A 17,684-nucleotide genomic window follows, 5' to 3' on the forward strand; every position below is an offset into this window, starting at 1 on the left:
CACACTAGGGCAGTGATGGTGAACCTTTTGAGCTCGGCGTGTCAGCATTTTGAAAAACCCTAACTTAACTCTGGTGCCGTGTCACATATAGAAATTTTTTGATATTTGCAACCATAGTAAAACAAAGACTTATATTTTTGATATTTATTTTATATATTTAAATGCCATTTAACAAAGAAAAATCAACCAAAAAAATGAGTTTAGAGGGCTCTACTGTCTGATGTCATAGGTTTGCCATCACTGCACTAGGGATTGAGACTACAACTGGGGCACATGCCCTGACCGAGAATCGAACCGTGACCTCCTGGTTCATAGGTGGACAGTCAACCACTGAGCCACGCTGGCTGGGCTAGGCTTGTGGTTTTTTTTTTTTAAAAAAAACTTCTGAACAACTTCATCTGGTAAAAACACAAACCATCTTTTGTTAGATGCCAGGATAAACTTTATTTTCTTACAAACTATAATGAAAACAAAACAAAATATATGGCACACAAGTGCTGTGTTTCTACTTCATTAAATCCTCACAGTAAATCATAATTAAGGAGAAAAGTAGGGTCAACTCAAGTCCAGTGGCGGCCCCCGTGGAGCTGTGTGCTTCCCTGGGCAGGGCACGTCTTCGCTGCGGTGTCCGGCACAACACACTAGCCTGTGAAGGTGAGTTACACATAAAGGTCTCCACCGTCCCACGGGCATAAGCCCAGATGTGAAGCATCAGGAAAATTAAATAAGAGATAGCAAAATAAAAATCAAACAACACACTATACCTTAAATTACCATATTCATCAAATTTTTTCCTTATTTACAGGTGCTCAATATTGTAGGCCTGAAAATATAAGAAAACATTCACTTAGGGCATATGTCATACATAGAGATTGAGTGCAACTAAGACGGTGGTTGTTTACGTTGAATTTCCCTTCAGATGAGCACGTTCTGCTTCAGTAGACGTAAAGGTAGCGTGGTTACATGTAAGACATCACAGTCGTTTTAAAGGGTGCCTCAAGCTCCTGGTGATACAAGTATCACAGTCAGGGAAGCGCAGTGGGTGGCAGCTGAGGAAGGCGGGGAAGATGTGATTTGTGTGACTGTGGATCCACCTGATCTTGTTTGTCAGGCGGAGGATCTGCTCAGTGAGCCCCTGGCAAAGTGAAGGGTGAACCCCTCCCCGTCCGGCAGATCTTAGGAACTGCAGTCTTCATTCCACCAAGACACTGTGACCGTCCCTGACTCAAGCTAAATTTCCTCACTTCTGTGTGCTTAAGGTTTTACTATTTTTAAAGACATAATCATTTTTGGCATTACTATTTTTTTTTTTTTTTATGTACAAAAACCTACTCAGTGAGACTGCAGGACATCAGCGTGCAGAGCACTGAGGGAGCCGGCCTGGTCTTGCCCGGAAGCCATCGAGTCTTTTCCATTTTGGCCATTAGGGCCACTGCTGTGTACGGATGGCTGGCCGCCCTACTAATCTGACTCAGGTGGGTCCCCACCGGATGCGTGACCCTCCCAATTTTGCTGAAAGGCATCTATTACAAAACATAATATTTGCTTTTCTAAGTGAAAAAGAAAAAAAAGACTTGATCATTTCAATTTTCCACCCCAAATAACAAAATGATTCACGTCCACATGATTGCAAGCAAACCTGGCTGCAGATGCCCGCTCCCCCACTCAGCATCTTCAGACCACAGCTCAGGAAAAGCTCCAGCTGCAAAACCGCCGGTTGTGAGCTTAAGTCCCAGGGCCCCTGAAATCATTAGGGATGGCAAGAAGGCCTGGCCATTGGCAACTTACAACGGAGTTTCCTGCTGCCGGGCCAGGAGGACTGGGTCCTGGAGGTGAAACGGAACCAGGGCGCGGAAGTCCAGGGGGGCTCAACACGCCTTCCAAGTCCCAACACTGGGGCTGAAGCCAAGCCTTTTGTGGGGGCATCTAGGGCCTGAAGGTGAACTGTTCTAGAAGCTACTTCCCCTCAGGGCCTCCGTGGGTTTCCAGGCCCAGGAACACGCAGTGGCCTTTTAAGCAGGAACAGGGGACTTTGTCAATATGAAAAAAAAGCAACTCAACACCAGGCTGGAGTGTGAGTGATGGGCCAAACCATGCGAACAGAAAGTCCACATCATGAAGGCGTCTGTGTGGGGGGAGAGGAAGATAAAACTCCTGACATTTGCTGAGACAACAGAAAATGCTGTGACTCCCAGTCACCCTTTACATTGCCAGTCAGCCCAAGGGGGGAACACAGGCCCGTCTATAGAACAGCCCCAAATGACCAGGGCTCCGGCTTCTGCCTCGGAGCATCCCTCACTCCCTCACGTTCAGGCGGTGCTCGGGTGCTCTGTCCAGCGGGCCTGGGCCTCCAGCTGCACCTGCAGTCCCCCAGCATGCAGAAGAGCAAGTTCCCTCTGGATGAGAAGGCCGCCCTCCTCATGGGAGACTTTCTCAACGGTCCCAAAAGGAAGTCCTGCTCCTGGGTTTGCCTGTTTCTCCTCCAGGTCAGGTACCAGGACACCAGCCCGCTGGCTGACAGAAAGAGCTGCTGGCTGGGAACCGCTGCTCTGACGCTCTGATGGGGTGAGTAGGCTCAGAGGGCTCATGGGAAACGTGACAAAGCAGGCTGGGGCAACACTCATGGGTGCAGGGCAGAGGGCAGAGAGGGAGAGCACCCACGCTGGCCCACCCAGCTGCTGCCTGGGGCCTCGGCCAGCAGCTGCCCACCCCCACTCCGTCTCCACCCCACCCTGAGCCGGGGGCTTACCCTGGGGGCTGTGAAACCACCTTACGGGTAAGGACTGCACAGGGTGGGCCAAACTCCAGACTGAGAGGCAAAGGTGTCCCCACTGATTGATTTCTGTCTCACACCCACAGACCCCAGCAGGGGCTGGGAATATGCTGGCGGAAGGTTGAGCTTTCCATTGTTTTCTTTTTCTCCTTTTAAAAACAGGCTTATTGTGCATCCCTCAAATCCTTGCTTGGCATCTGCCACCCTAGAGCTCTGTGTGATGGGATGCATTTCCGAGGCCCCTGTGTGGCCCTCTCCGGGCAGCGGGCAGGTCAGCTCAGCGCAGGCACAGCCTTTGGAGGCGGATGGACATCGCAGGGTGCAAGTCCCTCCCCCAGCACCAGCGAGACTGGGCTCTGAGCAAGGCCTTGGGAGCTCCCTGGCCTACGGAGCTCCCCAGGGACGGGGCCCTGCATTTCTAGAAACACTGAGTGCGTGACAGGAGTGTCACTGTCGCGACAGAGTGCCTCCAGGACGCTCAGGAAAGCCTCTCTCCAGTTAGTGGGCCACAGGCACCAGGTGGCAAAACAGCCCCTGAGGGAAATGCCTGGGCAAAGACCCCAGGGAGAGCCCATTTCCTTGATGATGAAATTTCTGAGTAAACCATGAATTCTAAGTAAGAACTAGGAAAATCAAGGCAGGGGAAATTCCTCAATCAATTGCACAGTGGCTTTGCGGGCCCCTCTGTGAAGCAGACTTGGGTTTATCGACGCGGGCAGAACCTGGTACAGAACCCAGCGGCCCTGCGCCCTCCCCCAAAGCCTGGCTCCTCTACGCGGTGCCTGCCGGGAGCAGCCTCACCGACGCCCATGCCAGGGCGGCTGAGTTTCTGTTTGTTGCTGACTTTTTCTTTTCTTCTTTTGAAGGCCCAGGTTCGTGGGGTTGGGGGGCAAGACCACGCCGCCTGGTCTGAAAGTCCAATCGGCAACATTCCCGCAGGGCTTGTCTTCACTTCAGGAGCCGGCTGGCGGGACGGCCTCTGAGGGCACCAGCTCAGCAGTGTCCGGAGTCTCTGGGTCTGGAGGTTCTGGTGGGGCTGGGGGCTCGGCCATCTCCTGGCCGAGAGGCGTGAGGTAGGCACTCAGGCTGGCGGCCAGGGCCCTGCGAGGGAAGCAGAGAAAGGCCGAGTCGTGGCACCAGGCGAGGCGGGTACAAGGGAGGGTGTGTGGACGCCTTCCCAGTGGTGGGAATGCTGGGAGGTTTGTGGAATGAATGAACAAAGGAAGGTATTTCCTCCCAGTCTTTGCTCTGGACCTTCCTGAGCCATAAAAGAAACTATGAATCTTTTTGAAATGGACTCAGCCTTACTGTCCAACCCACAGGTGAAGAAAGAAGAGAGAAGGCGTGTGATGACAGTAAAGGGAGGAGGAGCCGAGGAAGCAGCACTGTCCAGTCAATGAGGAAGCGAGTACGGCTCCCGGCAGTTTGTGGCTCCTGGTCAGTGTTATCACTAACGTGTATTTACATATTCTCATTTTACAGGAGCTACAACTCGGTTATCCCCGCAAGGGTCTGAGACCAGAGGCCAGGACTGAATTGCTTCTCTGAGCCCTAGCCAGTTTGGCTCAGTGGCTAGAGTGTCAGCCCACAGACTGAAGCGTCCCGAGTTTGATCCCTGCTGCAGACTCCATCCTGGGTGTGTGCTGGAGGCAACCAATGGATGTCTCTCTCACACATCGCTGTTTCTCTCCCTCCCCTTCCCTCTACTCCCTCTCAAAATCAATGGGAAAATAACCTAGGGTGAGGATTAACAACTATCCTATATAATAAAAACCTAATAGGCAGATTGACCAAACTGCTGAACGACTGGCGTAACGACCGGTCACTATGACATGCACTGACCACCAGGGGGCAGACGCTCAATGCAGGAGCTGCCCCCAGCTTGCAGGCCTCAGGCCAGCCAAGGCATGTTCCAGTGTGGAGCCACCTGATCGCCCCACCAGTCGCCTCGCAGTGGGAGGCAACCTGCAGCAGCGGTGGGGGGCAGGGCCAGTGAGCGGGTGGTGCCCGGCTGGCCAAGTTGGGTGCCAGTGGGGGCCCGCCGATCCACTGGTCTCCCACAGATCAGCCCTGATCGCCAGCCAGGCCTAGGGACCCTACCTGTGCACAAATTTCGTGCACTGGGCCTCTAGTAAATAAATAAGTCACTTGTCTGAATGAATCCAGATGAGCACTGAAGGGGAGGAATAGAGTTACAGCCTGTGTGGCTGCCGGCTGCCTCCTGGGGCCACTCTGCGGGAGCGGGAGGAATTCGGGAATGCCTGCTGCAACACTCGGCCACTGTTGCGGGTGGAGCCTGGTCTCCTGGGGCCATTCTGCGAGAGGATCATTTCATCACCCTTCTCCCCCTCATAGTCTATTTTTAAACCCAGCTGTATCTCACCCAGGCTTTCGGAACAAACCTCAAAAGCAGGTTTCTATACTCTTCCTGAGATGCTTCATTTCCGGGGCTTTGGCCTTCGAAGTTTTTATTATTGTTGGCATTTAAAATTAGTTTACGTGAGTTACCTTACTCGCAGACAGCGCCCTTTTTCCTTTTCTGACCTTATTGTTTCTAGGAAGAGTCTCTGAAGTCAGTACTTGCAAACATGCTTGGGCCAGAGGAGACAACCCTCCTCATGTGGGAGACTCGGGGCTGTAAGACTCCCTCGCAAGGCCTCTCTCCTCTCTTCTGCCCCCAGTGAGGTTGGCACAGACAGGAAACATCCTGGGCCTCTCTCCTATGTTCATCTTTAAAAACAGGCTGCTTTTGACAAAGGCAATGCAGCTACTCTGTCATCTATGACAGAGATGGCATTGGCAACAGGCATCTCTTTGAACCCTTGTAGCCGAAGGCGAAGGTGTGGTACCAGCATTCAAAGGGGGGGAGTAAGGGGGGTAGGGAAGGGAGGCAAACACACCTGATTTAATCCCAGATAACATTCCATTTTGAATTACCTAACATTCAAATTGCCTAACACTTCACAGGATCAACAGGGAACCACCCCACCCACTATTGTAATCAGATCAATTGGGAGAGGGGAGAAAAAAAAAAGCAAGTGAATGAAAGAAAGAGCTATTCAAAGATAGGACATTAAGGAAAGGGAAAATATCGAACCCCTCCACAGCCACCCAGGGAAGAAGCAGGTGGGCAGTGATACCAGCTCGGAGGACCTGCGTGGGCTCTGGGCAAAGTGGTCCCAACCGCCCAGGGCAAAGGGCAGGCCACTCCCCAGGCGGAGCCTGCACCACAGCGCCCCCTGCGTTCTCCAGTCCCCACCTTTCTGTGGCACACCCTCAGCCTGCGCCGGCTCCAGCCGTGCACACCGCACCCCGTGATTAATGGGTGTGGGGGTGGAGGCGGTGGCAGCTGTGGAAGGACCAGGTGGGTCACAGGGGAGACAATGCCATGCACGTGGCCTCTCCCTCCTGCGGGAAGCTGGGGGGTTCAAAGGCACTGGAGCCCCGCTCACCGCTTCTGTGTCAGAAGCAGGAGGATGTGCATGGATAGGGTGGTCCAAGCAAATCAAGAATTTTGCATGAAGCCCCCAGGCTTTTGTACTGCCCTTCTCTGCCCGGCCAGATGTGAGCACCCGAGTGTTGAGGCTCTGGTTGCCTCCGGAACCTGCCCTGAGTGAACCAGCTTTATTCCAGCAGTTCCTGGACCGGGCCAAAGCCCTGGCTGCTGGGAGGGAAGGGCAGCTGGGCTGGAGGGTCAGCTTGCTGTGGCAGTGCTGCTGTCTGGCCTGCAGCTGTGACAAGAAATCTGGACCAGAACTTCCAGCTTCCATATTTACTGAGACAGTGACTGGAGTCTGTGCCATACGTCCCACTGTGGGCAGTACTGTTAATAAGACAGCTTGGCCTGGCCAGCGTGGCTCAGTGGTTGAGCGTCGACCTATGAACCAGGAGGTCACGGTTTGATTCCTGGTCAGAGCACATGCCTGGGTTTCGGTCATTTTTTTAATTTTATATTTTATTGATTTTTTTACAGAAAGGAAGGGAAAGGGATAGAGAGTTAGAAACATGGATGAGAGAGAGACATCGATCAGCTGCCGCCTGCACACCCCCACTGGGGATGTGCCTGCAACCAAAGTACATGCCCTTGATCGGAATTGAACCTGGGACCTTTCAGTCCATAGGCCGACGCTCTAGCCACTGAGTGAAACCAGTTAGGGCTGGGTTTCGGTCTTGATCCCCAGTGAGGGGTATGCAGGAGGCAGCTGACCAATGATTCTCTCTCATCATTGATGTTTCTATTTCTATCTCCCTTTCCTTTCTTCTCTGAAATCAATAAAACAATATAAATATAAAAAATAAATGACAGCTTGCTCACTGATGTTGCCCACATTACTGTCATCGCTATCATCATCCTCATCATTTAGTCTCCCTCCCACCTGTCTGCCCACGGCCCAGGTCCCCCAGAGAGTGTTCAGCCAGCACCGGACCCCTGGGTGGGGCTGACTGTCAGTGCGCACGGCCAGGGCCTGGACCCTAGACCCAAGGCAGAAAGCAGAGGCCCACAGAGGAGGGCACACCTGCCCCCAGGCCTGGCCTGCCCTCTGGGTCATAAACCTCAAGATCCCCTGGTTCTCCACCCTCTGTGCTCCCCCGGCTTTTGTCTGCTCTTCCTCCCCCAGCTGTTCCATTCATCAGCCGCCTGGACCAGGGCCTTCCCATGCAGAGGCTCCTATTAAGGCAAGCAGTCAAAGGCCGGCCCAGCACGCGTGCCGGGTCTTATCGGCCCATCTCAAGATCTCGCTCCTCCGGGCTCCGGCAACAAAAAAGGAGGCGGCTCCCGGTCCCCAGGCTCCCCGGGCTCCCCACACAATAGGGCCGCAACAAAGACATTTTCCCCGATGGCAGGTGTTGGTGTCGGATTCCGCCCAGAGTGCAGGAGCAGAGCAAAGGCGAGGCTGGGCTCCCGGGCAGTACAGACATGCAGGGGCAGGACCAGGGCAGGGCCCCTGGGGAGGGGAGGTGGGAACAGAAGGAACAGGAGGGCGCGTTTCCTCGAGGTGTTAGCCAGGGAAGGAGGCCTGTTAGTGAATTTACACACACGTCCCCAAGGGCAGGGAGGTTGAGCAAATCCGCTGAAGTGTCAGTCTTACCTTGCTCAAATATGGCAATGAGACCTTTCCGTATTTTAATCTGAAGGGAAAGGACATAAAATCAAATGAATACAGCCCAGCACATCCATAGCCCCGCTTGGTAATGAACACAGTGCTAATAATACATTTATTCCTGGGTGCCCGAGAGTTGTCACAGTCTTAGAGATCATTAGGAACTGAAAAGTCGCTTAAAATTCGACTTGGCAGAACAGAGTTCTAACTGCTGTCACATTTATCCATGCAAAAGGAAGGCGGCATTAGCAGTCCCAGGATGTATGAAGCAGGTGCTATCGGGAGCCCTACAGAGGCTGGGTAGCACTCACCGCTCTACCCTGTTTCCTGCTGCCCAATATTTCCTGACTGATTTGCTCTATACTATAGTCAAAGATAAGAGTTTTCAAGGCAAAACGGAGTCAAAGGTAAGAGTCTGCAAGACAAGTATTTGAAATTAAATGGATGGCCTACAGAAACGATGGATACCCTCTAAGTGTGCATGTCTACAGGTCCGCAGGTCGCATTTTCCGTTTCTGAGATGGACACTGTGTGTTCATTCAGAGCCAGTGTCAGTGCTGTGACAGTCCCAGGGAGGCAGCACAAGGCGTGCTGTGTGGAGGGCGGCTGGGGAAGGGGACTCCGTGGTCGGTGGTGAGTGGGACCCCACGTTCGCCCTCACTCACAGAGCAGTGGGGTCTCAGCAGCCAGGCCTAACTGGAGAGAACCTGGGAGTTGCTGGACTTTGACAGGTTTTCTCCATCACCACATCGTCCTGTTTCCCACGTGGGTTTTCCTTAGCAAACGCAGCCTCTTTATGCATCCAGCCATCGCTCCTCGCCCTGACCCCCCAAATGCTCCTGAGTTCAGTGTCACTGGGCCACCATCAAAGCTAGACAAAGGACGTTTATCAGTGGCACAGACTGCTGTCTGCCAAGGCTGGCACAGTGACCAGGGCCATCTCTAAGACTGAGAATGCCCTCAGCATGACAGGCTTTCCAGTGGGGCGCTCTGAAGAAATTCGGACCTTTACGAAGCTGTATTTTCTAATCTATCGATGAACATTTATTGCCCCACCAAGAAGACATTCGGGGTTAGGAATTTCAGGATAAATAACCGGTCATGGATGATCTGGTAGCATTCTCTGTCCTACTTGATTTCCAACCACTGTTTACTCTGCTCACCACATTGATTGTGCTCTAGGAGCATAGGAAGTTCTTGGGAGGTGTTAATTGCTGGTAACAGACTAGAACGTTTTCCGTGGGTACTCCAGATAATGTGATTACTTAGGTTTCCTATCCCCCGTCACCCGCCATGAACTGTGTGTGCCGTGGGCCCCATTTCCTCTCATGGGAAACATAGAAGCACTCTGCATGTGCCTTCCTTGAGTTGAGGAGCTTCAGCTTTTCAAGGCACCACGCCATGGACCCTCTCCAGTGTGAGCCAAGGGGGTCATGGAGGGGCTCCTTGGTCTCTCTCCCCTGCAGCCCCCTCAATCCTGGTTATGCTGGGTGTAGAGGCACCCGATTGGTAGAAACCAAGAAAACAGATGGCGCAGTGAACAATGGAGGCTTGTTTGTAATTGCTGATGAGGACGGGTTTGCGTTTCTCCCCAGCATGGCCCCAGATGCAGCCTGGTGTGGTGGCTGGACCAGACAGAATGTCTCAATAACTGCCAATCCATGGGTGAGTTAAGGAGATGCAAAGACAGACAGTTGGGGGCTGCCTTAATGATTCCATGGGGCTCAAATGTCACTTGCCCTTGACACACAGGCAGTGTGGCCAAAGGGTGGGGCCTGTCCTTGGAACATAGGAGTTGGCTGTCAGCTTCCTGATACATCCCCGGGGTGAGCACGGGGTACCCACCGACGGGGCAGGGCTGGAGGCACCAGGAGAGAGCACCGTGCTTGGGGATGAGGGACGGAAAGAGAATAGGCGTGTGATGCTTGGGGGTGCGGGGGAGGGACACAAAGCCTAGTCATGCCAGCCTTTATTCACTGGATATCCCATATGTGCAGGTGCTGTTCCAGGCTCGGGGCTACAGCCGTGGAGGAAACGGAGGACGTCCCGGCTCTGGGGCTGTGGTGGAGGAGCTATGGCATGTGTTCTAATGGGGCGGTGTCACCGCTGGGGGGGGCAAAAGTATTTTATTCCTTATGTGCATAAAGTTCAGAAATAAGTACAATAAACAGACATACAGTATTTCTGTGGTGTTTCAGGGAAGGCGATAAATTAGGAAATAAATGTGCCTCAGAAGCCTCCACAATGAGAGTGGGGCAATGAGAGACAAGGTTGAGAGACACTGAGTTATGGGGTTAACATGTGCCTTTTGTTACTGTTATTGTTAATCCTCGCCCAAGGAGATTTTTTCCATTGACTTTTACAAGAGTAGAAGGGAGGGAGGGGGAGAGGGGGAGGAGAAACATCCAAGTGAGAGGGACACCTCGATTGGTTGCTTTCTGCAAGCGCCCTGACCAGGGCTGGGATCAAACGGGAAACCCAGGTATATACCCTTGACCAGGAGTCAAACCCTCAACCCTTTGGTCTGAGGGCCGATGCTCTAACCACTTCCAGGTGAGTGGTGCTGGGAATCAGGAGCTGGCCCTGCTCACATCTCAGAGCAGCTGAGCGAGAGCCCTCTAGGAACAGCCCTTCAAATGTCACTCAGACGCCAGCGGGCCACTCGGGCTCAGACTCAGAGCGGAGCCCAGAGAATCCGACATCATTCTTCGAGAAAGATGCCTTATTTCTGTGGGCTCGTGGGACTTCTCTGATACTCTGGATATCAACAAGGGTTTAAAGGAGCACAGGAAACAATCACCTTGGGCGGAGATTTTCTGTGTTCCACATAGCTCTGCCTCGTGGAGGCTTTTCGGGAGCTGCAGGGCCTCTGTGTGGCATGTTTTCTCCGGCTGTACTCACTGGGGTAGCAAACAGCGAGGATTTGAACTGAGCTCTGATCTCTGAGGAAAGGCTGCCATCCAGGACTGCCACCTGGGATGAGCTGGGCAGGGTCGGACAGGGAAAGTGGCTGCCTCGCTCTGGGTTCCTGTTACTGAACAGTCAGTGTGGAAAATGATTAACTGGTTCAAGATAATTAGGGAAGGGAATGGTTTTGAGAGCTGGCATGGATGAGGGAAACAGTGGACCAGGGTTCCAGCTTTTGGCGAGTGCTAAACATCCTCCCAGCAGGAAGGCAGACAGAGCGGAGATCAGAGAGCTGCCGGGGTATTCAGGCCCCTTGGAATGGCTCTGAGGAAGGGAACAGGTGCAGCCAGGGATGGGGTAAGCCTACACACTCAACACTGGCAACCAAGATCAGTGGGAACTGGCCAGCCTAATTAACATTTCCAAATGGCCCAAGGACGGCTTCCAGTATTTCCAACCCAGCAGCAGTGGCTGTGTCCTGGCCCTGGCTCTGGGCTCAGCTTCCTCTTTTTGGTTGTTGGTCTTGCCCATCAGCTTTGGTTCTGCAGCAGAAAGCTAGGACAGCTGGACCAAAAGGTGAGCAGGCAGAGGGAGCGTGTGATGATGTGCCTGCATGTGCACAGGGACCAAGCCAGCAGGTGGAACACTCCTGACAAAACTTCCCTGACACTTTTCTCTTCCTCTTCTGCAACTATAATGTACTCTTATAGATATACTATTAGTCGGGTGCATGAATTCGTGCACATTGAAAGGAAATTAAGTAGAATATTTTAATATCGCTATTCACCTAGTGCACATTGAAAGGAAATTAAGTAGAATATTTTAATATCGCTATTCACCTAGTGCACATTGAAAGGAAATTAAGTAGAATATTTTAATATTGCTATTCACCCTTTCTCTATAATAGAAGTGTCAACCAAATTCACGATCGACAATGACAGATGGAAACACATGCATACGATTGGTGCCAGTGAGAGCTTTATATGTATTGCGCATGTGCGAGTCAACTTAGCCTTTTATAGATATAGAATAAACTTGCTTAATTAGACCTGCTTTCTGGTATAGCTAAACCTTTTCCAGCCTAGTGAAGCACCCCAACTTCTCTTTCAGGTACTTGTCAGCAACACAGCAGTAAATATCAACATGAAGCAGATTATTATTGTAGATCATGCAGGGAGAACAGAAGGTAAAATATTTAGCTGCAGCAGTGTTTGACTATATTCTTCGCAGTGAGAAAAACTGAAGTTATATTTAAGGTCCACCATTTCATACTTCTTTTCAGTCAGGTCAAATTTCTAAGCTTTCTAAATCTCAATTTTCCTGCTAATGAAAAGAAAATAGGATTCCACTGAGTCTTCTATCTACCTACTCCAAGACTTCTGTGAGGATCAAATGAGATGAGACAGGTGAAAACGCTTCACAGACATTTGGTTACAGTGTTAAGTGTTTCTACCTGGCTATGAAGCAAGTCATGTTCCCGGGTTGAAGAAACTCCAAGGAGGCTAGTCGCTAGGGAGAGAAAGCCAGGTGTTGCTATGTGATGTAATTTCCTGAACGGTTGGACACTTAGCATATTAGCCTTTTACCGTATATATTTAGATGACTAAGATTAAGTAAATTATAAATTTAAAATTAATATTGGTGTGCCCTTCTGGAGAAAGAGGTTCCCAAACCCCCTCACTACCTCACAGAACAGGAACAGTAAGATTTTAGTTATGTCGAGCCACAGTGGCAGCTGTTCCTTCTACCAGTTGTAATTCACATCTCAAAATGGGAAAACACTACAGAAATGTTTATAGTAGCAATATTCATAACAGCTAAAATATGAAAACAACTTACATGGCCATCAACTGGTGAAGGAATAACCAAAATGTGGTCTGCCCTTACAATAGACTATTATTGATACAGGCTATAACATGGATGAACCCTGAGAACACGCTAAGTGAAAAAAGCTGTTGACCAAAGACCACATACTGTAATATCACTCGTGGAAAGTGTCTAGAATAAGCAGATCCAAAGATAGAAAGTAGACTTAGGTTGCTTAGGGTTGGGGGTGAGGTAGGGAGAATGAGAATTGACTACTAGTAGGTTTGTTTCTGTTTTTAGGGAGGGATAAAATATTCTAAAGTTAGATTATGGTGATGGTTGCACACCTTGTGAACATACTAAAAATGGAATTGTACACTTTAAATGGGTACATACCAATTGTATGACATGTGAATTATATCTCAGTATGCTGTTTTTAAAAGGGGAAAAATAAAATTGAAGGGAGAGCTACTGCTATTAATTTCCCACAGAAGTGGCTCCGAGTTCTAGGGGGAAAATACCCCCACTCCCATGAACCCCTAGGGAGGCAGGGAGACCGGGCGGCTATGCGGTTTAGCAGCTGCCACCAGCATGTCTCCTCCTGCATTGGCATGCAAACTTAACCATCTTCAAAGCCAAGTAAATGGGGCCAGCCCTCAGATAACACACTACCCTGACCTTCAAGGTCCCTCTCAGTTTACTTAACTGGACCTCATCTGTCTTGTTATAAGTGGAGGTAGGATTACAGTGTGACTTTCCCCAGGACACCTGGGATTTTGTATGCAGTGCAGGAGTATATTTTAAATCCCCAATAATCAATAGCTCAAGAATATGCAGCAGTTACGTTTGTGGTGACGTGTGGGAGAACGATGAGTGATGAGTGTCTGTCTCAGGAAACATTGAAGAAGCAATGGAACTGTCTGGTAGCTTCACTGATAGAAGCTGTCCTTGGTCTTCAGACATTCAGGAAGCTATTTCGGTCAATAATTAAGACCTTTTCTACGTGTGAACCCTCCCTGTGGTGCTCCATTTGCACTCTAAAATAGGAAATACTCCGGTTAACTGCCAACCAAGTTTTCAGGGATGTAGGCTGAGGGGGGCGTGCCTTGGTCATACAGCCTACAGAGCAGTCCTTCCTGCCTTTGGGCAGGAGCGTTTAGCCTTTGCCACAAAGGAAGGGTTCGTCCCCTCCTCCCCGTTGTTCGTTTCCACGAGTGTGTTCCCCACAAGGAGGGGTCCTCTCCAAGTGGGGTGCAGTGAGCCTTGTTGGGAGCAGAGACTTAGCACTTGATCCTTGGCCTTGATATGACCAGCCACTTGACAATGAAAAACACACAGCCCTTCTCAGTTAAAAACTGCCAGAGAGATAATCATGCTCTCCTGAGGGCAGATGGTGGGGCTGGTGTTGCAAATGTCCACACATATGCAAAGAGCTATTACTGTTCACTGACTGTTCTAGGACAGGGGTGGGCAAACTTTTTGACTCGAGGGCCACAATGGGTTCTTAAACTGGACCGGAGGACCGGAACAAAAGCATGGATGGAGTGTTTGTGTGAACTAATATAAATTCAAAGTAAACATCATTACATAAAAGGGTACGGTCTTTTTTTTTTTTAGTTTTATTCATTTCAAACGGGCTGAATCCGGCCCGCGGGCCGTAGTTTGCCCACGGCTGTTCTAGGACCATGTTTGTAAGAGTGAAACAGTGCCCGGGATCCTTGCTCTCATAGCCTTGCTCTTCTGGATAATGGAGTCACTGTACGTCCCTTCAAACAATGTTCCGTGTTCCAGAGACACTCACCTACCACGGTTCTTCACGTCCGCTCACTGGTCTAAGACCACCGAATTCTGGGACGCGTCTGCAGGGTCTTGGCGGGGAGGGGATATGTGATTGCAGGTCAAAACTCTGTCCTCCTTTTCACTTTCTCCCTTCCAACCCAAACCTCCCCATACAAAGAGCTGCTGTCACTGTTCTCCCTTCACCGTGCAACCCAGGTCAGGGGCTGCCTTTGGGGGCACTGGGGTGAGGAGGCCACTAGTGGGCCCCCTAGGGAATGTTCAGGGAGAACCTTGTGGGGTCGCCACAGGCTCGTTCATTAGTCAAACAAGCCGCTGTGGACAGGAATACAAGGGGAACGGAATCTCATCTAACCAGTCTCCTTCCGACCCCCCTATTGTACATCCCCCCTACAGAAGCCCAGAGTGATTTTTTAAAACAAGAATTCTTATTATGTTATTCTACTGCCTAATACCCCTCCTCCCCCCAAAGCTGGCCATCTCACTAGAGCAGTGGTCGGCAAACTCATTAGTCAACAGAGCCAAATACCAACAGTACAATGATTGAAATTTCTTTTGAGAGCCAAATTTTTTAAACTTAACCTATATAGGTAGGTACATTGTTATTAACTTAATTAGGGTACTCCTAAGCTGGCCTTTGCTAAAAACGTCCTCAATCTGATTGAGGTCGACCCCTTCCAACTCTCCCATCCTCAATTCCTGCATGAATTGAGCGTGCCTTCCCCGCACTGCGTATCCCGCGGCCTGCCTGCACGGGGTCTCCCTGCACGGCGTCTCCCATCGACCTACCGACCGACACCCCCCACTTCTTCTAACGCCACTTCTTCAAAATACTCACCCAGGCCGAAAAACGACTTCTGCACATGGGCCACAAAGTTTCAATCGCACTGTACATGGGCGCCTGCACGTGGTATTTTGTGGAAGAGCCACACTCAAGGAGCCGAAGAGCCGCATGTGGCTCGCGAGCCATGGTTTGCCGACCACTGCACTAGAGTAACAGTCAAAGTTTCCCAGCTGGCCACAGGCTGCTCTGACTTGCCTCATCCTCTTCACACCCTTGCTTACTCTGCCCTAACCACACGGGGCTCCTCACTGTTCCTGGAAAGCTCCTGCCTCAGGGCCTTTGCACTTGCTACTTCTCTGCCTGGAATGCCTCTCCCCCCCCCCCCCCCCCCACCATCACCTCTTTCATGTCTCCCCTCAAATGTTCCTTTCTCAGTGAGGCTCCCCTGACCCCGGATTTAAAGCGCCACCCCATGTTATGTTTCTCAGCAGCTCTCCTGTTCCTTTTGCTTTTTCTTCTTAGCACCTCTCAATATTCCCAATGTTTATGGAATGACTGTCTGCAGGCCATGGCCCTCATGGGGTTCCCATCTGCTTAAACTGGAGCAAAGGTGCATGTGTGTCCCAGGAGCCAAGCCGGATCTGAGTTCTAATATGTAAACATGGCTCTGGCAGTCACCACGCTGGGTAACTGGGTAAAGAGCGGCCAGTCTCGGCCCATGGAATTCCATTTCTGGCTGCTTCTTTTCTTCTCTGTGTTGATCCCTTCCCTCTGGGACTCTTGCCCCTGATGGTCTGGGTCAGCGCACATCCCCCTGGTCAGGAGCCTGGCCTCAGAGGGCACACCTGGATGCCAGAGGCCCTGGCGTTAACTGGAGTCCGGCTGTTTCTTTAGCTACTTCTCTGAGCCCTAGGGATGTAGCTAGGCAGCAGGGTTTCCCTAACTACAACGCACGGGCTCACGCGGGCCACACAGTCTGCCCAGCGTACCTCAGCAGCCACGCAGGGCAGCCGGCACCTCCTGGTCCTGCCTGAGGTTAGGGCTGGGGGAGCAGAACCTTGCAGTGCGTCCTGGAGACCGCAGTGGCTTTCTCCAGCATCAGGTAACCTCACAGGTCAGACGGTCCGGCTCGCGAGAAGGGAGATGCTGGCTGACGGTACTGACTCCAGCTCCCACCACGGGAATGCTGAGCGCCGCGGGCAGGGCCCTGGTGAGTGAGTGCCGGTGGGTGGAATGTGTCCTCTATGCATCTGGGACTTCACTGTCTCCTATTGTTAAAGTGGCCGAAAAGCAGGGTTCTGCCTATTTTTCTAGGCACCCTTCACAGGGATGCTCCTGGGCTCCTTGGGACTGAGAGAGGACTTTCGGCAACGGCAACACCGTAAGCACTTCAGGTATTATTTTAAAGTCGATTGGCATGTTTCCCATTTTAAGGGATTTTTTTTCAGCCTTTTGAGAGACTTTAAAAGCTAATGGGGAAAAGGAACCAGCTTTTCTCTTTATTATGCTATTTAGACATTTAACTTCCTGGTTACCATCATATATCCCTCTGAAAAAGAAGAGTATGAAATATTCTCTTTTTCCGTCAGCAGACCTAAATGTTCCATTTGGCCTCTGCTTTGGTTTGGTTTTTGCTAAAGAGAAAACCAAGCGAAGCCATTGGGTTTTCCAGGAACCCACCGCCGAGGCCGTACGTGTTCCACCTGCTGGAACCAGGACACGAGGCCACAGCATTGGTGCCCAGGAGTGTGGACCTGGGCGTCAGAAGCGCCAGGTTCTTCCAAAACAAAATCTCAAGGTTATTTCAAATAAGCTTTAATTAAGAGTCATTTCCAAAAATTGTCTCTGAGAAAAATTCTTAGTACCTGCCGGCCATCTCTTGGCAACTGCTGAAGTGTCCCCAGAGCCGTAATTAGCAGCGAGGCACTTACAACCCTGCCAGGACTGAGGAACCAGAGCTAGACGAATGCAGCCGTTCACAGAAAAAGCAGCATCTTCAAGTTCTTCCAAAGGAACAAATGAACTGTAATGTCCACACTTTAGAAGGAATAATCTCAGGTCCTACCTTTTTCTGGAAACTTGTGAGGACCCCCAATCTCTGCACCTGCCCTGGGGCAGGAGCGCCCCACCAGCTCTGACAGGAGTCCTTTCTTCCTCCCCTCTTCCTAGTTATTAGCCTTTATATTCTTCTTGTCCAGGGCCGTCCAGTTCTCAGATGTCTTAATTTCCAGCCAATGTGAGAAAGTGAAAAATTGACTGGCAGGATGCTTAGTGGAAATATCTAATAGATATTAGGCAAGTTTTCATTTCCTCCCAGGCTCATAAGGCAGATGGCACAGCCCAGCTCAGGGAAATCTCAACCCAACTGCAAACCATCGGCTGACTGGCTTTTCTTCCCTTTTGACTGTATCTTTTTAACATGTGGTTACAGGTTGGCGCTAAGTAATCTGGGCTTATTAATCATTAGCCATTACGGGAGGCTCATGAGTATGTGTTTCTCCCTAACAAGACTTCA

General features: G+C 50.9%; 1 protein-coding gene across 1 annotated transcript in view; it reads right to left on the reverse strand.

The window, feature by feature from the left end:
• Positions 1–1,266: 1,266 nt before the first annotated feature.
• Positions 1,267–17,684, reverse strand: part of RALGAPA2 (Ral GTPase activating protein catalytic alpha subunit 2) — a 270,837-nt gene continuing 254,419 nt past the window's right edge. Inside the window, exons 38-39 of the mRNA XM_006776151.2 lie at positions 7,864–7,903; positions 1,267–3,874 (exon numbers count right to left, since the gene is read on the reverse strand). Of these exons, the coding sequence (XP_006776214.1) occupies positions 7,899–7,903 (5 nt within the window). The 3' untranslated portion in view covers positions 1,267–3,874; positions 7,864–7,898. The remainder of the gene's footprint in view (positions 3,875–7,863; positions 7,904–17,684) is intronic.

Source organism: Myotis davidii, unplaced genomic scaffold (genome assembly GCF_000327345.1).
Source record: "Myotis davidii unplaced genomic scaffold, ASM32734v1 scaffold608, whole genome shotgun sequence".
Classification (NCBI taxonomy): Eukaryota; Metazoa; Chordata; class Mammalia; order Chiroptera; family Vespertilionidae; genus Myotis; species Myotis davidii.